The sequence below is a fragment of the Orcinus orca genome, chromosome 3, assembly GCF_937001465.1.
Source record: "Orcinus orca chromosome 3, mOrcOrc1.1, whole genome shotgun sequence".
Classification (NCBI taxonomy): domain Eukaryota; kingdom Metazoa; phylum Chordata; class Mammalia; order Artiodactyla; family Delphinidae; genus Orcinus; species Orcinus orca.
This window is the reverse complement of record NC_064561.1, coordinates 16,527,222-16,552,670: the sequence shown is the minus strand read 5'-3', so window position 1 is coordinate 16,552,670 and position 25,449 is coordinate 16,527,222. Positions and strand designations below refer to the sequence as shown.

Genomic DNA, 25,449 nt, shown 5'->3' with positions numbered 1-25,449 from the left:
TGGAAGCACAGCTGCTGGAGCTGCCACTGGGATGAGTGGCAGAAGGTCTTGGCCTTAGCCCAAATGCAAGCACATTCCAAGGGGCAGCAGCTCTCATTAAAAACAAAAGGAATGGGCTTCCCTGGTGGTGCAGTGGTTGAGAGTCCGCCTGCTGATGCAGGGGACACGGGTTCGTGCCCCGGTCCGGGAAGATCCCACATGCCGTGGAGCAGCTGGGCCTGTGAGCCATGGTCGCTGAGCCTGTGCATCTGGAGCGTGTGCTCCACAACGGGAGAAGCCACAACAGTGAGAGGCCTGCATACAGAAAAAAAAAAAAAAAAAGGAACAACAAAGTTAGCTGAGAAATATGTTCCTTGTGAGGGATTCAAGGCAAGGAGGTAATAGTGAGGACAAGGTGGGCCATAGGGATAGTACTGAAGGCAGATCTCTGTAGCAGTGAGCAGCTTTCCAAGTTTATTGTGGAATCTGGGGTTGCCAGCCATGTAAGGCTGCACATGAACATGTGTGGGCCCAGGGCATGGAGAGTTCCAAGCAACCTCTTGAAATGTTGCTTCACCTGAAGCACAATAGGGAAGAAAGGATGAGTTGCTGATCTAACAGGAGATGCCTACCCACACCAGTGGCCTTTATTAGGTGGGAGCTGAATTTAGAGAACTTGGGTATTTAAAGCTGCTGGAAGCTTCCAAGTCCATGTTCAACCTGAAGTCCTGATTCCACCATGACAGACTATCCTCTCCTGTAACTTGGAGCTGAGGTGCAGCATTCGTAGGGGCCGGCAGTTGCCCAAATTGATAGAGAGCACTTCCACAGACCAGGAACCTGTCACACTGCTTCCCAGACAACAGTTGATTTGCTCTTCCACCTTCATGCTGTAGTATGCTCCAGTCTGCAGTAGTGCAGGCTCCGCATTCTTTGTGGTGGGGAAGGGGAGGTGCCCCCAGAGGCTGTGTGTGAAGGGACACAGATGTTATTTTATCTGTGACTTCTACAGACAGCACTGAAGAACTAAAGATAGTGAAGGAACTGTACCTGCAGGACTAGAGTATTACTCAGACTTCTGGGCATGGACACTGCCCCTGCCAGAGAATGTCATGGTGCTGTTGACTACTCCATGGAATTACTCAACACGCTGCTCACCACTGTCAGAACGGGGTAATCTTTAAGTGGTGGAATACCCAGGTGGAGGACACGAAATGGCCACTTCCAAATGCAAAATCAGAAATTCAAAGCTCTCTGTGTTTTCTGTGAACAGAGTTGATACCTTCAGAAAAGTAGACAAAAGCAGGGCAAGAACCAGGATGCAGCAGTTCAATATTCTGGGAGTAACAAATATACACTAATGCAGTGGACACAGAAGATTGCCCAGCCAAGGGAAAAAGTGGGTGACAGCCTTTTGACAACTCCCTTGAGGCTCTAACCTCCCTTGTCAGATGCACATCAGGAAATGGCAAGTCACAGAAGTAGCAGTGCCCAGAACATCTCTAGGTGGCTGGGATCGTTACACCCGAAGCTGAGCATGCCCCTGACTGCCGTGTGTAGCGTAACTACAGTGCAGAACAACTGGCGGGGGGAATGTCTGCACAGATTAAGCCCCTACTTTAGGGATTATCCGAGGGTCAGAGTCAAACTGAAGCCCAGAGGACCTGGGTTACTCAGGAATTTTTATCAACCTCTGCCTTCCAGATAGGGGTCCTGAGTTCTGAAAGCTGGGTTTGGAACAACATCCAGAATCATGGACTGTGTGTGAGGTCAGATAACCACAGTCTTCAAGGGCAAACTGGGTGGTAGTAACTGACATGATGTTATCAGTTAGGAGTTGCTAAATCAAAAAGGGACACACAGTTCAAATGAATTGTCCCAGGAGAAGAATACAGGTAAGAAGCCAGTGGACACATGAACCAGGGAAATCTGACAAAAGTTGGTTTGAAGCAGAAGGTGGGAAGCATAATTTAAGTAACTCCTGGGCCAGTGCACAGGTGACTGCACTTTCTTTACACTGGGTGTAAATAGTGGGGGTGAGGAAAACAAAGCATTCCATTAAAGGTAGAAACCCTCCTATATAAGAGAATCAAGTACAGTAAAATGCTTATAGACCATTTTCTTACTTTTTTGTTCCTGTGCTTCTCAATTTTTACAATTTTATAATTTATCTTAATGGTCAACTAATTTCTATGTTGTTAATGAAGGTCCATGTTGGTTCTGATACTTGGTAATTGAGACTAATTCAGACTATTCAACTGAGGCAGTTCTGAATTATGAGGAGTGTTTGACATTCTTAAGTTCTCAAAACCCACACTACTGTGAACCTTGACTCTCAGTAAATAAAATGACTATCTTCATGTAAGCTTTCATGGTTATTCTGTAGAATGGAAATTCTCTTGCATTCAATAATTAATACACTTAGTCTCAAAGCTCTTCCATATCACTTTTCTCCAATATGATGTCTCTGATGCTGAATGAGGTTTGCAGTCTGGTTGAAAGCTTTCCCACATTTATTACATTTATAGGGTTTCTCTCCTGTGTGAATCCTCTGATGTTGAGTCAGATGTGTACTTCGGATAAAGGCTTTCTCACAGATTTTACATTTATAAGGTTTTTCTCTAGTATGAATTCTCTTATGTTGAGTGAGGGCTGAATGGTCACTGAATGCTTTCTCACATATATTACACGCATAAGGTTTCTCCCCAGTATGAATTCTCTGATGCTGGGTTAGGGCTGATTGGTCCCTGAAGGCTTTCTCACACAAACCACATCTGTAAGGTTTCTCTCCAGTATGAATTTTCCGATGTCGAGCAAAGGATGAATTATCCCTGAAAGCTTTCCCACATTCGTTACACTTATAAGGTTTCTCTCCAGTATGAATTCTTTGATGTTCAGTAAGGGAAGAGTTCACCCTGAAAGCCTTCCCACATTCATTACATTCAAAAGGCTTCTCCCCAGTGTGAATTCTCTGATGCTGAAGAAAACTTGTACTCTGATTGAAGGCCTTCCCACATTCATTACATTTATAGGGTTTCTCTCCACTATGAATATTCTGGTGTTTGGTAAGATGTGCCCTGCACACAAAGGCTTTGTCACATATGTTACATTTAAAAGGTTTCTCTCCAGTATGTATTCTATGATGGTGGGCAAGGTGTATGTTTCGGATAAAAGCTTTTCCACATAAGTTGCATTCAAAAGGCTTCTCTCCGGTATGAATTTTCTGATGATAAGTAAGTGAGGAGCTCACTGAGAAGGCCTTGCCACATTCCTTACATTCATACGGCTTCTCACCAGTGTGAATTCTTTGGTGATGGATGAGGTGTGTGCTCTGGTGAAAGGCTTTCCCACATTCTCTACATTCATATCGCTTCTCTTTAATAAGAATTTTCTGATTTGCATTAAGTTTTTCAGTATGAATCTTCTGATGTTTATTGAGGGTTGAACTCTTAGTGAAGACTTTTCCACACTCACTACACTCAAAGGCTTTTTTGCTAGATTGAAATCCCTGACTCTGAACAAAGGATGAGCTCATGGTGCAGTGCTTCCCAGATTCATCACATTTCTGGTCACCAACCACAGATGAAGTTTTCTCATGAGCAAGCATCACTTGCTGCAACTTTATCTCCTGGCTTCCATGCTGCCATTCCAACAGTGTATCATATTTCCAGTGAGTATCTTTAGTGAATCTTTCCTTTATCATCCACTGACCCAATTCTCCTTCAGGAATATCTGCCTTGAGAGTTGATTTCTTACTCACAGGTGTAGTCATCCAATCTGAAAGACATCAAAAATTCAAATGTCTGTTTTATCCTAGTAAAACAGCTAGTTGGGATAAGAACGTGACCTTGTTTATAATGCTAACAGAGAGGTTGTAATTTTGAAGATTTCTTGAAGTGAAGATAAAACAGGAAAAGGGAGAAGAGGTGAACAGAGGACATGGCAGGAAGGGGTTGACAACTATACAATGTATGAAGCAGGAGAGCTTGGAGCTGGCATTCAGAAGTCACAGGCCTGAGCTGGGATCCTGAGTACAATATTTATTTTCTTTGTGATTACAGAGAAGTTACCTGAATTTTGAAGCCTCAAAAACACCTGTAAGACCACACTATGCTAACAGATAAGAAAAAAATGTACCTTATCTGTTTTAGTGATATGGTCTTTAAAATAACCTAGATGTGACCGTAAGAAACCATTGAAACTAGAGGTCAACACTTGGTAGAAAAAAGTTCAGCTTCAGAGTAACTACTAAAACGAGCATTTATGTTTTATAGACACATTTTAGCATTCAGATGGAAAATAAAAAGTTAGGCTACTATAGAGCCTGTGAAACACTGATACCTACTAATAAAGTTAGAACCTCCTGCTACCAGTGAGGAAGCAACATCTTCAAACCTATATGAATAATGTGACATTGATATAAGGAAAATGTACCATGAGGATGTATATGTGAGCATAAAAAATTAGGAAGAAAGCAGCAAATCTGCCAGGATATATCCAGTATGTCTTGGAGGCAAGGCCCTGAATTTGGGGAAAGGAGTATAATAGTCATTAGAAATGGGACTCTGCTACTGGGATCTGGGCCAAGGTCCCATGAATTGTCTGACAAAATGATTCCTCTCCCCCAAAACAAATTCCACACTTACTCAACAACAGTCTCACTTGGTCTCATGGGTATCCTGATATTAACAAGCAGAGTTCTGAATGCATACTAGTTTTCTGTACGTATTTGTGAATATCTGTCTTTTGTGTTAAGTCTATTTAAGACTTTGTACTAAGAAATGCAATGATAAGGACTTGATACTAACACAGATGATGCAAAGATTCCTGGGAAAGCCTATCAAGAACAAGCCTCCCTCAATGCTTTTTTCTCCTACTCACTCCAGAAAATCTATAAAGAGCTATAATAATAATAATAATAATAATAATAAAACTCCTTGTACTTACCTGGAAAAGAAAGTTAAACAGGTACACTTTAAGGCTAAAATCCTTGTTAGCTTAGAATAATATATCCTTGCTCAAAACAAAGAATGTTTAAAGTTAAACACCAGTTTTGCCAAATCTCAAAATCTTAAGAACTGACTTTCGCTTCTGGACCTGACAAAGTAGCCTGTGGAAGACCAGATTCTTGCAAAAAACACCCAAAAAATCTGAATTGAAAAAAAAAAATCTGTCTAAAGGCATCAGATATCACTTGAGGCCAACTTGATAGTCTAATATTTGGGATAGAAGGGAAATATAGAGGTGATTCTAACAGTGTTTTTTTTCATCAGAGAATTTGCTGAATTCTTAAACTTCTCAGGGCAAGAGACTAAGCTAAGCAGAAATTCAGAATTCTCTATAGTCTTATAGTACTGTTGAGCCAAAAACTGGAGTTCAGGACCTTCTGGGGGGCTGGGGGGTGAACAGTGGTCAGAGTGAACATGTAAAGCTCTCAGTTGGGACTCCTGGAGGTCTACAACCTAACAGCAAGGGCAAACAAGAGATAGGTAAAGCTTCATAAACATTCAACCCAATCTCCAGCTAATGAGTCCCTGGGTGGATGGATTAGGGTGGTTTGCTTGTACTCCAGCTGTCTACCAGAGGGAAGGAAAATCTCCTCTGGAGGAACATAACATCATCCAGAGCGTATTCACTCTTTCACACATGATGTCAAGGATTCAGTCAAAAAGTACCAGGAGTACTAAGAAATTATTGAATCAAGAGAAAAAACAGACAATAGAGAAAGACCCTCAGAACTCAGATACCAAAATTATCAGACATGGGGTTTGAAATAAGTGTGACTAACATGTTCAATAAAACAGATAAGAATGAGAACTTTAACAGAGAATTGGAACCAAAGGATCAAATGAAAATTCTAGAACTGAAAAATATAACTGAAATTAAGAACTCAATAGATAGCTTTAACAGTATATTGGACATTGGGACTTCCCTGATCGTCCAGTGGTAAAGAATCTGCCTTCCAATGCAGGAGACAGGGGTTCGATCCCTGGTCAGGGAACTAAGATCCCACATGCCACGGAGCAACTAAGCCTGTGCGCCACAACTACTGAGCCTGTGCACCTCAACTAGAGAGCCCATGTGTCACAAACTACAGAGCCCACATGCTCTGGAGCCCAAGTGTCACAACTAGAGAGAGAAAAAACATGCACGCCACAACTAGAGAGAAGCCCATGTGCCACAGCGAAGAGCTTCTGCACTGCAACAAGAAGATCCTGCATGCCACAACAAAGACCCGACACAGAGAAAAAAAAATTTTTAATAAATAAAATGAATAAATATTTTAAGAAACAGTATATCAGACATAGCAGAAGAGAGGAATAGTGAACTAAAAAAAATACATAGGCAGAAAATATCCATGGTAAAACCTGGAGGAAAAAATTTAAAAAGACATATAAGACGTGGTGAAAACATTTATTAACACATGTGTGACTGGAGTTCTGGAATGGGAGGAGGAAAAGAATGGGGCAAAAAACACTATTTTTTTAAAAAAAGGTTGAAAAATGAATTTGAGAAGCACAACAGACTGCAAGCAGGATAAATTCAGAGAAAATCCACCTAGGTACACCATAGTCAAACTACTGAAAACATAAGACTAATTTGAAATTTCCTTGAGAGGAAAAATATATTACCTTTAAAAGAGAAAAAAATAAAACTGATAGCTCTCTTTTCAATCAGCAACAAGGGAAAACAGAAGACAATGAAATAGGAACTTCCCTGAGAGCACAGTGGTTAAGAATCTGCCTGCCAATGCAGGGGACATGGGTTCAAGACCTGGTCTGGGAAGATCCCACATGCCGTGGAGCAACTAAGCCTGTGTACCATGACTACTGAGCCTGTGCTATACAGCCCATGAACCACAACTACTGAGCCCTCATGCCACACCTACTGAAGCCCACACACCTCGAACCTGTGCTCCGCAAAATGAGAAGTCACGGCAACGAGAAGCCCACACACCATAACAAAGAGTAGCTAGCCCCTGCTCACCACAACTAGAGAAAGCCTGCGTGCAGCAACGAAGACCCAATGCAGACAAAAATAAATTAAATAAATTTTAAAAAACAGCTCTGTAATTGTCTAAAAAAAAAAAAAAGACGACAATGAAATAGCATCTGAAGTGCTGAAAATTGCTAAACTAGAACTCAATAGAAACAAAATGTCCCAAAAAGGTAAATATGAAATGGATATTTCTGTACAAATAAAAACAAGGATTGTGTCACCAGCAGGCCCATATTAAAAAAAAAAACAATAAAAGGAGTGTTCCAGGCAGAAGAAAGATAATCCCAGGTGTAAAAGTAAGAAAAGGCAATGGAAAAAGTAAATAAAAATATTATTGCACAAAACAATAATTATAATGTCTTGAGAGGTTGAAAATATATACATAATTAAAATACATAGCAAAAATACCACAAGACATGAAAGGAAGAAAATAGTATTGTTTTAAGCTATTAGCATTGTCTGGGAATTATTTATTTTGGATAGTAATAAGCTGGTTTTACTTATTAGACTTACCAATAAAAGACTGGTTAAAGATACAAGCTCATACAGTCTTTAAGACTAGTTAAAGAAGGTACAAGCTCATTGGAATATGGAACAGTAAAAATAGTTGATTCAAAAGAAGACAAGAAAAAAAATGGACTTAAAGCAGGTAAGTAAAATTAAAATTAAATAATGAAATAGCAGACGTCCAATCCTATACATATTAGTAATTGGTCTAAATTCTCCTATTAAAAAACTAAGATTGGGCTTCCCTGGTGGTGCAATGGTTGAGAGTCCTCCTGCCGATGCAGGGGACACGGATTCATGCCCCGGTCCGGGAAGATCCCACATGCCGCGGAGCGGCTAGGCCCGTGAGCCATGGCCGCTGAGCCTGCGCATCCAGAGCCTGTGCTCCGCAACGGGAGAGGCCACAACAGTGAGAGGCCCATGTACTGCAAAAACAAACAAACAAACAAACAAATAAAAAACTGTTGTGAGGCTGGATTAAAAAAATAAAATCCAACTATATGGCACTCAGGAGAGAAATATCAAAAATATAGATCCAGAATTAAAAGGAAAGAAAAGAATGGAAAAGGATTTATCAAGCAAGCACTAACCACAAGAAAGCTGGTATACCTATACTAATATCAGACAAATCTCATAATATTAGAGAAAACAGGCTTTCAGATAGTTCATATTGACAAAAGGTTCAATTATCTAGGAAAATATAACAAATCTACATTTTCACATAATATAACTTCAAAATGTATAAAGTAAAAATTGAGAAAATAAAAAGGAAAAATAGAGAAACATTAACAATGATAGTGAGATATGTTTACATACCATTCTCAATAACTCACAAATCAAACCATTAAGAATAGGGGATCTGAATAACAAGATAAACAAACTTGATCTAAATGATATACTTATAACACTATACCCAACAATGACAGAATATACATATTTAAGTGCATATAGAACATTTACCAAAACTGAACATATACTGGGATGTGAAGTAGTATGAACACATTTCACAGGACAGAGATCATTCAGAATGTGTACTCTGAACTCAGTGGAATTATGCCAGAAGTGAATAACAAAATACCAAAAAGACGGTTAGAAAATCCAGATATTTTAAAACTAGTCCATACATTTCTAAATAACTGATAAAGAAGAAATCAAAACAAAAATTAGAAAATATTTTAAACTTAATGATAATAGAACCATGAAATGAAACTTACAAAATGCAGCTACAGCATGGTTAGAAGGAAATGTACATCTATCTATCTGTATCAATTATCAATCTCAAGAAATCAGAAAAATAGCAAATTAAATACAAAGGAGAAGGAAAGAAATAATAAAAATAACAGAAATCGATAACTTAATAAAAAATTGATAGACCTCTATCAAGACTAATGGAGAAAGAGAGAAGGCACATATTACCACTATCAAGAATGATAAAGGTGACATCAAGACAAATTCTAAAGAGATTTATAAGATAATAGCATAATGAGGAAACTTTATGCCAATAAACTAAAAGACTAAATTCTAGGAAGGTATAGTGTATCAAAACAGATGCAAGAAGAAACAGAAAATCTGAATGGTCCTACATCTAATAAATAAATTGAATCTTCCATTTAATACCTTCTCACAAAGAAATTTTCAAGCAGAGATGGCTTCACTAGTGAATTCTTCTGAACATTTAAGGAAGTCCAGTCTGTATACAAACAGGCCAGCGGAACAGATTATAGACCCAGAATCAGACCTATGCCCATGCAGTCCCCTTATGTATGACAAAGGTACACTGCAGTACAATGGGGGAAAAGATAGTCTTTTCAGTAAATGATCCTGGGTCAACTGAATACCTTTATGGAAAATAATGAAAATAAATCTTCCATGTGGACTGTAGACCTAAATATGAAAAACAAAAGAATAAAGGAAAACACAGAAGATCTTCATGGCATTAAATGTCTTAAGTAGGACACAAAAAGCATTAACTTTAAGAAAAACCCCAATTAATTGGACTATCCTAAAAATTTAGAACTTCTGTTTACCAAATAACACCATTATTCGAAGTGTGAAATAATATTTATAATGCATTATGTATCTATATGACAGAGGATCAAATCCCAAATGAACAACCCTAAAATATATCAATAAGGTAAGATTAGACAACTAAATAGAAAATAGGGGAGAAACTTATAGATACTTTACAAAAGAGGATATTTAAATGATCAATAAAAAAATAAAAAGATGATCAACTTCATTAGTCATAAGTTGAGATACAATGAGATACTCCATATATCCTCTAGAATGGTGAAAAACAAACTTTTAATGACAATACTAAGTATATAAGAGGACATGGAACCCTCGTATCCTGCTGGCTGGAGTATAAACTGGTATAACCACTTAAAAAAACTATTTGGTGGTGTTTATTAAAGCTTGCAGGGACTTCCCTGGTGGTCCAGTGGTAAAGAATCCACCTTACAATGCACGGGACGCAGGTTCGATCCCTGGTCAGGGAACTAAGATCCCACATGCTGTGAGGCAACTAAGCTCGCAAGCCACAATTACTGAGCTCACATCCCTCAACTAGAGAACCTGCATGCCGCAAACTATGGAGCCCACATACTCTGGAGCCCACACCACAATTACAGAGCCCACGTGCCCTGGAGCCTGTGCGCCACAACTAGAGAAGAGAAAACCTTCACACCACAACTAGAGAGAAGTCCGTGCGCTGCAACTAAGACCCAACGCAGCCAAAAAAAATAAATTAAAAAAAAAAGCTTGCCTACTCATGAACATAGTACTCCTAGCTATATGCTCAAGAGAAATGTATAACGTACATTCTCTAAAAGATGTACAAGAATGTTCATAATAGTTCCAGTATTACTGATAATAGCTCCAAGTCAGAAATATACCAAATGTCTAGCAACAGTAAAATGTATAAATAGTGGTAGGTTTACAGAGTGAAATATCATACCTCAATGAGAATGAACCAACTATTGCTACATAAGACAACATGGATGAATCTCAAATACACTGTGAAACCAAAGAAGCCAGACACAAAGAGTAGACACATATGATTCCATTTATAAAAAGTTTTAAAATAGGCAAAACAAAGCTATGGTCAGGGTAGTAATTATCTTCAGGACAAAAGAAACAGAGGGGATGGGAGGGGATATCTGGTGTTCTAGGAACATTTTATTTCCTAATATAGGTGCTGGTTATACAGATGTATTTATACTGTAAAAATCTGATGAGCTGTACACTTATAATTTATGTATTTTCCTGTGTTAGTATTACTTCAATAAAAGTTAACTTAAAAAATCTGGGAGTGGCTTTCAAAAATAATAATTTGGCTCAATAAAAACAACCAATTGCTAGCTTTCTTTTCTAGCAGCTATTAGATAGCTATGTTTATTAAAGCCTTTTCTTGATTGTGATCATAAAACATATCACCTATATATAAGAGAAAATTGGCTTTTTAACGTTTTGTGTTACAGGAAAACACTCATCTAATTGTGTTATCAAGAGGGGGTCAAACACACCCTGGTTTCACGACGCTGAAGATGAACTGAGATGGGGAAAGACTGGACCCTCAGAGTCAGTTCTCACTGGGGCCCAGGTTACTTCATTGGGGCTGAATTAGGAGCAGTACCTGTAGCTGCATTGGGCCACACTAAAAAAAAAGTATGGGTTTAAACTATATATTGATAACTCTAGGGTATCAAACAAGGTATGCAAGTAGTATGATCCAAACCCTATACAATGTAGTCAAGAGGTCACCCCCAGGGAGGGACCAGAAACTGACCCAATTTCCTCCAAATCATCAAAAGTTTCAAGACTTGGCACTATCAAGTACATCTGAGAGTGAGGGTGGATAAAACAAGGAGTTTTGGATTAAGGTCAGTTTATGAAGCCTTTATGCCCTCAGATCCCTTCCCCAACTCAGAGGAGCTGGAAGGTTTCCCTCTTCCAACTGAGGAAAGCCTCTAACAAGAAAGAGATACCAAAGAGATATCAAAACAATCAAAGAGAAAATTTGAGAACACAGTGCCTATAAAGGGAGATGAAAGTGTTTTTGGAAATCATTACCTTTAGAGGTAAGATATTACAATTGTAAAACACGAATAAGAGCTTACAAATAAAACAAGAGTTTTTGGAAATTAAAAAGGATGGCAGAATTTGAAAACTCAACAGAGAATTCCCACAATAAACAATTAGAAAACCAGGGAAAAAATGAAACAACTATTTTTAGGCAATGGAAAAGTAATCCTGGAAAAGTAAACTCACAGTGACAGAAGCAGACCTGTGGTTGCCAGGGGCTGGGGACAGGGGATGGGATTAATTGCAAAGAGGTAAGAAGGCATTTTTGGTTAGAGATGACAAAAATGTTATTCCTTTGATTTGGTGCTAAATTTGTCAAAACTGATCAAATATTACACTTAAAATGGTGAATTTTATTGCATGTAAATTATACTTTAATGAAGCTGATTAAAAATATTTTAAGGGCTTCCCTGGTGGCGCAGTGGTTGAGAGTCCGCCTGCCGATGCAGGGGATACGGGTTTGTGCCCCGGTCCGGGAGGATCCCACATGCCGCGGAGTGGCTGGGCCGGTGAGCCATGGCCGCTGGGCCTGCGCGTCCGGAGCCTGTGCTCCGCAGCGGGAGGGGCCACAGCAGTGAGAGGCCCGCGTAACGCAAAAAACAAACAAACAAACAAACAAACAAACATATTTTAAAAATCTCAATAGATGAACTGGAAGACATAACTGAAGAAACCTGTCAAAAGTAGAACAAAAAAAAATAAAGATGGAAATTTTAATAAAAAGATAAAATTAGGGCTTCCCTGGTTTTGCAGTGGTTGAGAATCTGCCTGCCAATGCAGGGGACACGGGTTCGAGCACTGATCTGGGAAGATCCCACATGCCACAGAGCAACTAGGCCCATGAGCCACAACTACTGAGCCTGCGCGTCTGGAGCTTGTGCTCCATAACAACAGAGGCCGCAACAGTGAGAGGTCCATCCACCGCGATGAAGAGTGGCCCTTGCTCGCTGCAACTAGAGAAAGCCCTCGCACAGAAACGAAGACCCAACCCAGCCATAAATAAATAAATAAATATTTTAAAAAAACAAAAAAAACTTACTGGGGACAGTAAGATTTTTATATATATATATATATATATATATATAAAAGATAAAATTAGAAGACCAGTCCAGGTGGTATCAGGCATTCCATCAAGAGAAAATAGAGAAAACTGAAGGTGGAAATTAAAAAATGCTAGAAGAAAATGTCCAAGATCCACAGGGCAGAAATTTAGATGGAAAGGCTCACCAATCCTCAGTGGATCGAAGTATAGGAGCACACCAGGGTACACCACTGAGAAACACAGGAGTAAATGAGGAGATCATGCAAGCTTTCAGAGAGGAGAAACAGGTCACAAGTGATGAAGAACCTGAAGATTTTGGATTTCTCAATAGCAGACTTAGGTCTAGAAAACAACAGAGCAATGTCTTCAGAATTCTGAAGAAAAAAGATTTCCAGTGTTGAATTCTATCTAGTCAAACTATCCAGAAAGTGTTACGGCAGGAAAAAGACATTTACAGACTTGCTAGGTTACCAAAAACTTATTCCTGTGCATCCTTTCTTAGGAAGCTACTGGAAGACATGTGCAAATGAAGAGATAAGCCAAGAAAAAGGATGATGTGGGACGTGCAGGCCGGGAAAGATGGGATTTGCAGGAGGATGACAGCTAGGCACCTGCCATTCCAGAAAGGAGCAGGTCAGATGGCTCCAGAAGAGACTTTTCCAGGAAAATGAAATTGTCAGAATGACTTCTGATCTAAAAGTCTTGAGAATCGAGATGCAGACAACTAGAGAAGGTCTGAGATTAAATTAAATTAAATTAAACTAAATGAACCCTGGGAAAGATTGCTTAGGAAAGCAAAAGCAAAAGTTGCCAGGACTTACTTCATGGATCAGCTGTGAATAGAGCTTCAGAATGTAAACAATGACTATTTCTCTGACCATTAAGTACACTATAACCCTATTGGAAGGACAGGGAATGGAAAAGGTAGTAAGATGAATAGTCGGGGAGGTGAGTTTAGTCCTCACTTTTATAGAAGGAATTCAGTAAATAATGCCTAAAACTGAAAAGTCAAGAGGTAGCAATATAAACACATTCGTTGAAGACATGGAAACAGATGTACCAAATAATCAACTGAAAGAAGAGAAAATGGTTACTTCTAAAGAGGAGAGAATGGGGATAAGGGGGGATAAGAGGCCATCAGTTTTCATAATAAACATTGTAGTTTCATTAAACTAAATGCATTATTGTTATGACATTTAATACTAAAAATAAAGAAAAAGGACAGAATAAGCTCCAAAAAATTCAAAGGAAAGAAATAATGAAGAGCAAAAATTAATGAAATAAAGATAAAATAGAAACGATCAGTAAAGTCAAAAATTATTTATTAAATTTATTAAAAAGGCAAACCTCTGATAAGATTTATACAGAAAAAAAAGACAAAAGTAAATTATTATTAGAAAAAATTCATGATTTCATTCAACAAATACATACTGGGACCTGGTGAGCTGAGATACAAGAGCAAACATGACCAAGTCCTTCCCTCATGGAGCTAAGGGTAGAAAGCATTATTTAAACAGGACACAGAAAGCACTAAGATAAAGATCATTAAGACAAAGACTGATTACGAACTTCTGCTAGTAAAGAAAGAGAAAAGATAAGCTATAGCCTGGCACACATATTAACTGATAAAGTATTCAATTCCTAATTATATATAGAAGTCTTACAAGTGAATAAGAAAAAGATAAACTATAACAGAAAAATGGATGAAGAATATGTCACAGAACACAAATAATCAACATATGAACATGTTCAAGTCCACCAGTAAACAAGGAAGTGCAAATTAAAACTATAATGAGATACCATTTCTTAGGAATTTTGGTTCAGTTCCTGTTACTTGCCAAAGTAACATCAACTAACCTGCATCAACTATTAGTATAATTTGGATCAACTAATTTAATCAGCAATCTGGGACCATGTAGTAGACCTGAAGAAGCATATACTCTTAAACCCACTATTTCTACACCTATGAATACACCTAAAGAAATTCCCAAACAAGGCCCATGGGTATAAGGAAGTATGTACAAGAACATTCAGGTCTGGACTTCCTTGGTGGTGCAGTGGTTAAGAATCCGCCTGCCAATGCAAGGGACACAGGTTCAAGCCCTGGTCCAGGAAGATCCCACATGTTGTGGAGAAACTAAGGCCATGCGCCACAACTACTGAGCCTGCACTCTAGAGCCCACAAGCCACAACTACTGAGCCCTCGCACCACAACTACTGAAGCCTGCACGCCTAGAGCCCATGCTCTGCAACAAGAGAAGCCACCTCAATGAGAAGCCCACGCACCACAACAAAGAGTAGCCCCCACTCACCACCACTAGAGAAAGCCCGTGTGCAGCAATGAAAACCCAACGCAGCCAAAATTAAATAAATAAATTTAAAAAAAAAAGAATATTCAGGTCAGCATCATTCAAAAGGCAGCAAAAAGTCTGGAAACAACCTACAGGTCTATCAGCAAGAAAATAGTTAAATAAAGGTATAGCCATTGAAGGAGTATCAGAGTGCAGTTAAAAATGACTAGAGCTACACATCTCAACAAGGATTGAAAAAAATGCAAGCTGTGGAAAGGTATCTATAGTACAATACATATATATATATCAACTTTAAAGTGTGCAAAGCTAAACGATATTGCTCAGAGCTATGGATAAATGTGGTAAAGAGCAAGAAGAGCAGCACAGGAGCTAATGTAAAATTCAAGCTAGTGGTTCTCTGGTATGAAAGGAGGAAGATCTGATGAGGAGGGACACATCGAATTTCACATATGCAGCTTTGTTCTGTTTCTTCAGCTGGAGAGCAGGGTATGGAGGTGTTTGCCCATTCTTCAGGCTGTTCAAAAATGTTACATATTCTGTTCTGTAGATAGGATTACAGTATCAAAATATATTTGCTTTAAGTAAAAAAAGGAAATGATAATGCTAAGTGTCGAAATAAAATTATAGCATGTAAAAGAAATAGGAGCTGGTTCTCTACAAAAAGTCTCAACAAATTTTAGAGGGAAAATACACAGATAAAGTTGGAAATGAGAAAGAGGATATAATGTAAAATGTTAAAATTATAGATGAACCTGGAAGAAATGGACAAATTCTTAGAAATGCACAACCTGCCAAGACTGAATCAGGAAGAAATAGAAAATATGAACAGACCAATCACAAGCACTGTGATTAAAAATCTTCCAACAAACAAAAGCCCAGGACCAGATGGCTTCACAGGCGAATTCTATCAAACATTTAGAGAACAGCTAACACCTATCCTCCTCAAACTCTTCCAAAATATAGCAGACGGAGGAACACTCCCAAACTCATTCTACGAGGCCACCATCACCTTGATACCGAAACCAGAAAAGGATGTCACAAAGAAAGAAAACTACAGGCCAATATCACTGATGAACACAGATGCAAAAATCCTCAACAAAATACTAGCAAACAGAATCCAACAGCACATTAAAAGGATCATACACCATGATCAAGTGGGGTTTATTCCAGGAATACAAGGATTCTTCAATATACGCAAATCAATCAACGTGATACACCATATTAACTAATTGAAGGAGAAAAACCATATGATCATCTCAATAGACGCAGAGAAAGCTTTCGACAAAATTCAACACCCATTTATGATAAAAATCCTGCAGAAAGTAGGCATAGAGGGAACTTACTTCAACATAATAAAGTCCATATATGACAAACCCACAGCCAACATTGTCCTCAATGGTGAAAAACTGAAAGCATTTCCATTAAGATCAGGAATAAGACAAGGTTTCCCACTCTCACCAGTCTTATGCAACATAGTTTTGGAAGTTTTAGCCACAGCAGTCAGAGAAGAAAAGGAAATAAAAGAAATCCAAATCGGAAAAGAAGAAGTAAAGCTGTCACTGTTTGCAGATGACATGATACTATACATAGAGAATCCTAAAGATGCTACCAGAAAACTACTAGAGCTAAAAAATGAATTTGGTAAAGTAGCAGGATACAGAATTAATGCACAGAAATCTCTGGCATTCTTATACACTAATGATGAAAAATCTGAAAGTGAAATCAAGAAAACACTCCCATTTACCATTGCAACAAAAAGAATAAAATATCTAGGAATAAACCTACCTAAGGAGACAAAAGACCTGTATGCAGAAAATTATAAGACACTGATGAAAGAAATTAAAGATGATATAAATAGATGGAGAGATATACCATGTTCTTGGATTGGAAGAATCAACATTGTGAAAATGACTCTACTACCCAAAGCAATCTACAGATTCAATGCAATCCCTATCAAACTACCACTGGCATTTTTCACAGAACTAGAACAAAAAATTTCACAATTTGTATAGAAACACAAAAGACCCTGAATAGCCAAAGCAACCTTGAGAACGAAAAACGGAGCTGGAGGAACCAGGCTCCCTGACTTCAGACTATACTACAAAGCTACAGTAATCAAGACAGTATGGTACTGGCACAAAAACAGAAAGATAGATCAATGGAACAGGATAGAAAGCCCAGAGATAAACCCACACACTTATGGTCACCTTATCTTTGATAAAGGAGGCAGGAATGTACAGTGGAGAAAGGACAGCCTCTTCAATAAGTGGTGCTGGGAAAACTGGACAGGTACATGTAAAAGTATGAGATTAGATCACTCCCTAACACCATACACAAAAATAAGCTCAAAATGGATTAAAGACCTAAATGTAAGGCCAGAAACTATCAAAATCTTAGAGGAAAACATAGGCAGAACACTCTATGACATAAATCACAACAAGATCCTTTTTGACCCACCTCCTAGAGAAATGGAAATAAAAACAAAAATAAACAAATGGGACCTTATGAAACTTCAAAGCTTTTGCACAGCAAAGGAAACCATAAACAAGACCAAAAGACAACCCTCAGAATGGGAGAAAATATTTGCAAATGAAGCAACTGACAAAGGATCAATCTCCAAAATTTATAAACAGCTCATGCAGCTCAATAACAAAAAAACAAACAACCCAATCCAAAAATGGGCAGAAGACCTAAATAGACATTTCTCCAAAGAAGATATACAGACTGTCAACAAACATATGAAAGAATGCTCAACACCATTAAACATTAGAGAAATGCACATCAAAACTACAATGAGATATCATCTCACACCTGTCAGAATGGCCATCATCAAAAAATCTAGAAACAATAACTGCTGGAGAGGGTGTGGAGAAAAGGGAACACTCTTGCACTGCTGGTGGGAATGTGAATTGGTACAGCCACTATGGAGAACAGTATGGAGGTTCCTTAAAAAACTACAAATAGAACTACCATACGACCCAGCAATCCCTCTACTGGGCATATACCCTGAGAAAACCATAATTCAAAAAGAGCCATGTGCCAAAATGTTCATTGCAGCTCTATTTACAATAGCCCGGAGATGGAAACAACCTAAGTGAACATCAACAGATGAATGGATAAAGAAGATGTGGCACATATATACAATGGAATATTACTCAGCCATAAAAAGAAATGAAATTGAGCTATTTGTAATGAGGTGGATGGACCTAGAGTCTGTCATACAGAGTGAAGTAAGTCAGAAAGAGAAAGACAAATACCGTATGCTAACACATATATATGGACTCTAAGAAAAAAAAAAGAAAAAAATGTCATGAAGAACCTGGGGGTAGGATGGGAATGGAGACGCAGACCTGCTGGGGAATGGACTGGGGATATGGGGAGGGGGAGGGGTAAGCTGTGACAGGGCGGGAGTTGTGGCATGGACATATATACACTACCAAGCGTGGAATGGATAGCTAGTGGGAAGCAGCCGCATAGCACAGGGAGATCAGCTCGGTGCTTTGTGACCACCTAGAGGGGTGGTGGTGGGGGGTCGGGGGGAAGGGAGATGCAAGAGGGAAGAGATATGGGAACATATGTATATGTATAACTGATTCACTTTGTTGTGAAGCAGAAATTGGCACACCATTGTAAAGCAATTATACTCCAATAAAGATGTAAAAAAAATTATAGATGAATACCATGCACAGTTGTAAATGAATACATTTTATGGCTCAAGAAAAGATAATTTAAAGCTAAAGGGCAAATGTACAATTGATATAACAAAAAGAAACTAAACAGATTAATAAATAAGGAAGAAATGTAAAAAGTTATTAGCAATCTACTCAAATTAAGGGATCAGGTCATTTTCTTTAGGTTTACTGGGTAAACAATTTCTGTAGAATTAAAGCTATTTTGGAGAAGGCGGGGGAATGACACCATTTGAGGGTCACACTGGTTTAACCCTCATCCTGACTTGCAACAAAATGGCAACATTAAATACATTGATATTAGTTAACCATCCTGAAGTTGAGTTTTCTGGGTTTTCTGTAGTGGGGTTAATCATATGTGCCTCACAGGTTGTAAGGTTGAAATGGGGCAGCTAACAAATCCCCGGAGATCACCCAGCACAGTGCTGATCCACAGGGGCTCAAATGTCAGCTCCCTGCCTACACTAGATCATGGCCCAGGGAAGAGAAAAATTTTAAAAGAAAGCTATCAGAAGGACTTTTTCTTACTATTATTAAAATTAAGTGTCTTCCTAAACCAAGAGTGATTGATGCAACAATGGAAAAGTTCTAGATCCGATCCTTTGAAAAATCAGAGATAAACCTACTATCATTGTTCTAAATGGTTTTTGAAGTCCTAGCCAGTCATTAAGAAGTGAAACAGAAATAAAAAACTATACTAAAAATAATTCAGTGAACACTTTAAGAATAAGAATTGGAGAGTGACAAGGGGAATAAATATTTGGAAATGACTACCACTTCTTTACAGCAGCAATTTCCAGTTGAAAAACAAGGAGGTAGTTCTATTAAAAAACAGCACTATAATTTTAATAGGAAATTGAAAGAACAACTATAAAACTTTACTGGGGGAATTCCCTGGTGATACAGTGGTTGGGACTCTGTGCTTCCACTGTTGTGAGCCTGGGTTCGATCCCTGGTCGGGGAACTAAGGTTGGGGCACTAAGATCCCGCAAGCCGCATGGTGCAGCCAAAAAACAAAAACAAACAAACAAACAAAAAAAACCCACCAAACAAACAACAACAACAGCAACACAAAACCCCAAAAGTTTATTGGGAAAAATAAGATTTCTTTCCATGTCTGACTGGCTGACCACTAATCATCCTTCGTGAATCAGCTCACAGCTTAGGGTGTCCAGGAAACAAGAGGTGCTGGAACAGAGGATTGTGAAAGGCATCTGGGAAGGACTGAACCATGACCTCATGGTTTTTCATGTCATTACTCATACCTGACTATAAAATCCCTTCTAGGCATAAAAGTCCTCTTCATCTTCACAATTCCCCCTCAAAAGTGCAATAAAGAATTAGTGTCAATGATGAATAATGGAAGAATAAATGATGTTAATAGGCCAGAGTACTGAGACAGTGGATTAATTTCTTTTAATTCCCATCCCTTGTCTTTTTTTGTTATAACACTGCTTGTATAATATAATACTGAGTGAAATATTAAAAATGCCTTAGTTTGGGTGTAATAGAACATACAAATTCAGAATGCTATTGGGGTAAGTTAAAAGATTTTTTTGATAACTGAGTTTTGGAGTTAAGACATATAAATTCCATAACAGATTAGATCCTAGACATTCTAGTAAACAGTTACTTACTGTAGGATATAAAGTCCTGCCTACTTCATTGGGCTCCTGTGAAAAATCAGTAACAAAAGGTTTTTAAAAATATTTTACAATTGGCCAAATGCTGGCAGAAAGTGAAATGTAATGTCTTGAACATGCCAATAGCTAAAATATTGGGGGGTTTAGGGAAAGGCACCCCTGCTCCCGTTCTTAAGCTACCAGATCCAATGGGTTCCTCAAAACAAGTAACAGCCACTAAACTGTCGTGTTCTCTGTATCCCCAGGCAACAAGTCTTTGCCAATTACTAGGTGCCAAGCACTGTGCTGGGCATGAGCAATACAGCAAAACGGGCAAAAAATCTGGCTGTGCTCGTATGGTGCTTACAGCCCAGTGCAGCACCAGCAGAAGGTGGAGAATAATTAAATGCTGAATGTAGGTACACGTGGATGAACAAATATGAAGGTGGTTGAAGAAATGTGCAATGTTTAGCTAGAAGAGCTGCCTCAGTAGGCACATGGTGACTGGCCCTGAGGACCAGAAGCTGCTCAGCTGTGTGTAACCTATGCTGTTCCTCCTCACTGGAGAAGTGTGAGTGGAGACTGCACGGTCAGATGCTGAAGGGAACAACAGGACACACAAGCACAGTGGGGAGCTGTCCATCTATGCCAAATAGAGAGAGAAGAAAAATCATGGGGAGGAGGATCCAGGGAGGCACAAACTGCCACAAGAAAGGAGTGCCACATGCACGTGGGGACAAATATGGCAACAAGGTATTGAGGTGAACATGAAGGGAAAAGATGCTCGTTTCTCAGTCCACAGGCCTGGCGCACGTGCTGTGTTCCTCCCAATGCCTCCCACATGCAGCATGCTTACCAAGACAGAAGCCTCCCAGGGAGTCCTCCGGCATCCATTCTTCCCCCTTTCCGAGCTGGGAAAACATATCTGGCTTGGGTCCTAAGAGTCCTGTTTTTGAGGGGGAAAGAAAAATGGGCCATATCTGTTCATACCAGAGATAAAATCATTGCAAGGATGAGGTATGGTCCATAGAACTTCCTGGAAATGGTGACCTGATAGGGGCCCAGGGTAGACAACAGTTCCCAGAAGGAGGAAAAGATGGTTTGGGCCTGACACAGAGAATCTGTTCCCGTCTTCCTCTCTGCTGGAAGGGAGGGAGGATTCGACCTCTAGTCACCTTTGAGACATCTGCACTTAGACTCCAAAGAACCCTGTGCCCAGGACACAAAGGATAGGCACTGAGATAACATCCTCAGAACAGCTCACTCCCAACCCAAACTTCTGTATGGAACCAGTTTACGGGTCCCAAAGAAATCTCCAAATATGAAGATGAGACTTCAGAGGCTCCCACTTACCCAGGGACACCAGGTTGCTGTAGTTCTCCAGCATTACATCCCTGTACAGGGCTCTTTGAGCAGGGCTCAGCTGCGCCCATTCATCCTGGGTGAAAAGCACGGCCACATCCTTGAAGGTCACTGATTCCTGTAAGGGCAAACCCATCCCCGTTGACTGGTGGCTACTCCCTCACATGACTCTCTGGGAAATGCTGTGACCGTCTGCAGGGCTGTTAGCACAGAAGGGGGATGGTGTTCTGTGACAAGGGAAGCACTTCCTCAGGGTCTCCTAGGGGTCAAGCTTTTATCAGACTTCGTTCCCCTGAAGAAAAATACCTTGTGGAGAGGACAGGCCTCCTCAGCACTGGGACTTCACACTGGCTGTTCATCTTGCCCAAAACATTTTCTCCCATCTCCATCAATCTGCACAGCCCTGCCTGTACCCCCACCCCTATGACCAATCCTACCCAGGTCTTGGCTTCAGCATTACCTCTTCAGCACCCCTCCTCAACTGCTCCCATATCACCTGTGCAGGGCCATCCAAGCACTGTCCCACTTGCTGAGTTTTGGTTTACTTTTGGTTTCCCCCACTAGACTGTTAACTCCAAGAAGCTATGGACCATTTCCACATCTCCCTTGTCTTCCCATCATGTCTTCTAGAACATGGGCCATGTACCCAGCACCTGTTACAAATGTGTTACTCAGCAACTCCTGCTTTTCTTCAGCTGAACCCAACACACATACATGGTTCCCATGGAAACAGTCCTTCTGGACAATGTGACCTTGTTCCCTCTGATCACAGCTGTACCTTCTGTGGAAACACTTGGCTGAGAGGCCAAGAGAGCTGGTGTGAACTGAGAAGGAAGAGTTAGGTAGAAGCCCAGAGAAGAAAGGCAAGGGTCCAAGAGAAAGGACTTTTAGATTATTCTAGACCCCACTTGCCTAGCTGAAGTACAGGTGCATTTTGGCCTTTGGATTTTGGGCAATATCCCAGTATCCTTCCAATAAAGACCTGCTTTTGCTTAAGGTAGTCTGAATTAGGTTTCTGTTACCTGCACCCAGAGCCTTGCACAAAGTAGGCTGAACCAAGGAACATTTGTTGGACTGAACCCATGAACCAATCTGTCAGGGAACATTGTTCACCTTTCTTTCATGGGCATAGATCTAATACCTGGCACATTTTACATCCCTAATACAGGTCTGCTGAATGGCAACCAAAATTATGGCAGCCTGTAAACACAAGATAATTGTGTGACACCAACAATGAATTTGAGGAAAAGGCTAGGGAAGAGAAATATCACAGTGGACTGGCACTGTGAAGACAGGTTTCAAAACAAGAGTGGTGCCTGAGATGGGTTCTAAAGGACAAGCTAGAAACCAAGGAGAAGGGTGAGCAACCAGTGAGCTGGGACTGGGTTGACATGGCACTTTCAATCGGCTGCTCAGCCCTTCCAGTGATTTCTGCCACAGATTCCTGCCCTGGACAGGTTTAAGTGTGAATGAATTAGAACAAATTTACCAAATTCATCAGAATTTGTACACTCAAATGAACGTTGTCTCCTTCAAAGTGGAGTCCATACCCTTATTCTAATGAAGTTAGCACTGCTCAAAGCTTTTCAGTAATTTATTGAAATTGAAAACATACCACTTGAATGATTTCATTTGTACCCAATATTCCTCTGAAGTAAAAAGCCAAATATAATTTTTTTTAAAGCCCAGTAAATCCCACCTTTCTAAGAAAGCATTCCAATTTCTCTCTTCTATCACTCCTATGTTAGGTACTGCCTTTACCACTTTAGACTCTTATTTTACTTGCTAGTGGAAAGAGTGCAGGTTTCCACTTTGGACCAACCTGGGTTTCACTTCCAGTTGTGTCACTTAGGTGAGCTTTAGCAAGTTCCTGAGCTCTGACACCCACCAGGATGTGCCCAAGATGGGGGGTGGGCAGGAGCGGGTCAGGCTCCTGAGTGAGACTGGACTGGGAGAAAAGCTCCTGGTCAGGGTAAAGAAACAGGCCCACCCTCCTCAACTACTACATTCAAATCTCCTAAGGCAATTTAGAGGGGGAAGCCCACAGCAATCCCTCACTCACCTGGACCACGGTTGGCAGGCACCTGACTGCCATTCCTTCTTCTCTGATGAGCCTCAGGCTGGTAACACCTTCTACTGTTTATGAGGAGAGGACTGGGTCAAAAGATACCACACAGCAGTCCAGAGTGGGGCTTTGAGCATTCACACCCTGGGAATCCTCCAATACTCCAGGTAGTGAATTCTTAGTCCCTATTTGCTCCCAATCCTCTCTCCTCCTGGAGGGTCTTTCTGATGGCCTCCCCTGTAAAGGGAATAGCTCACCTTGCAGCTACTCCCAGCACCCCCCACCAATTTTCCCCCTAGCAATCTGAGTCAGATCCTCCATATCTTCCCTTCTGTATTTAAATACTTTGACTTTTCTTGAAGAAAGCACCCTCCAGCCCGTTTTCACACTTTCTACACACTCTCCAGCCTTTTGCCCTTAAATTATGCTGAGAGATCTCAAGAAAAGTGTGTCTCCTGCCTGGACGGCTGCCTAATCCTTGGGCGGGGAGTGAAAGAAGTAGAGAAGGAGGGTCGTCTTCTTTCTCCTAGAAAAGAAGCTAAGAAGGCTGGATTTTCATTGTCGAGACGTCTCTCAAGGCCATGCCGTTCTCTGGCCTCAAGCCTCTCCTTCTCTGGCGCCCAGTTTGGGAGACCTGGAGTCAAAGGTGGGAGAGAAGCTATGTATTTGTGCGGGGTGGGGGTGGGAGTGGGCGTTGGGCGCCACGAATGTTAATCGTACAACCCACCCTCCCGCCCTCTGCCAGGTCCCCTGGGAAGCTGCTGCAGGGGCTGCGCAGCTGCTGACCCGGCCTTAGCGAGTTCCGGATACTGTGATCCGGACCACACCGGGAGCATCTACCACAGAGCGTAAATGGGCTTCCCGGAGTCGTTTCCAAAACACACGCCAGAGGCCCTGACCGCATCCTTTTCCACATGCACCCGCAGATTCGGACCCTAAACCCGAGAGCTCACACCTGGCCTTTTTGTCTTTGGAATCAAACCTTAGCCATACGTCCCGGGAAGTTTGGGGCATCAGATTACCGTCCTTCAGAACGGACCACGACCCAGACCTACTCGGTTTTCATCCGCCCTTCCCACCGGGCTCCACCACCCCAAGGCTGCTCCCGCTCTCCCGATGCGGCTTCGGCCACCGTGTCTAGTCACCACTGGGTTGCCCTTCGAGGAGCCTCTGCCCGCGGCGAGAGACCGCCACCGCCACATCGCAGGCAGAACACAATGAAGTGGAGTCTGCAGTCCGAATCCGAACTGCGCTTGCGCGTTGCCGGGAGACCCGCCGAGCCGGATTCCCTCAAGTCAGAGAGCTGCAGCGCTTCTGCTTCGCAGACTCCACTTCCCAGAGGGCGAATCGGCGGCAAACGCCCGCACCAGCGCCGGGCGGAGAAACTGATACTGCGCGCCTGAGCAGATTAGGGCCCCGCCGCTCAGCACCCCCACCCCCCACCCCACCCAGGCCAAGGGGGTTTCCTTGCAGAAACTACATTTCCCAGGGACCTCGGCGGAGGCGTCACGGTTCCCTAGGCAGGTAACCACCCGCGCGCTAACCCGCACGTGAGGATTTGGTTCCGTTTGGGTCAGACTAGGGAAGGCAGAGACCAACGAAAAGTTAACAAAGGGATGAGGAAGGTCAGTCCGAGGAAGTGGCACCTGATCCGGTGAGTAGAGCTGATCCAGGACGGCCCCCAAGGACTCAGAAGGAGGCGACAAGTCGAAAAGGAGCGTTCCCGACGGAGGACCGCGCGGAGATGACTTGAGAAGGCAGCGGGACTGTGCCTCGGCCACGGGGATGC

The 25,449-nt window shown here is 41.0% G+C and overlaps 1 protein-coding gene across 2 annotated transcripts; it reads right to left on the bottom strand.

The window, feature by feature from the left end:
- Nucleotides 1-440: 440 nt before the first annotated feature.
- ZNF454 (zinc finger protein 454) lies at nt 441-24,980 on the bottom strand. 2 transcript variants are annotated; one of them, XR_004479227.2, is made up of 6 exons: nt 24,716-24,980; nt 23,658-24,294; nt 21,587-21,713; nt 21,090-21,179; nt 1,030-3,756; nt 441-944 (listed from the first exon to the last, which is right to left on the bottom strand). XR_004479227.2 is itself a non-coding variant. In XM_004284039.3 (5 exons), the coding sequence occupies exons 2-5, from the start codon at nt 23,688-23,690 to the stop codon at nt 2,423-2,425; spliced, it is 1,584 nt and encodes a 527-aa protein (XP_004284087.1). In that variant the 5' UTR covers nt 23,691-24,294; nt 24,716-24,980; the 3' UTR covers nt 441-2,422. The 2 variants fall into 2 exon arrangements, 1 of the variants encoding a protein (XP_004284087.1); XM_004284039.3 differs by having other exon boundaries at nt 441-3,756.
- Between the last annotated feature and the right edge of the window lie 469 nt (nt 24,981-25,449).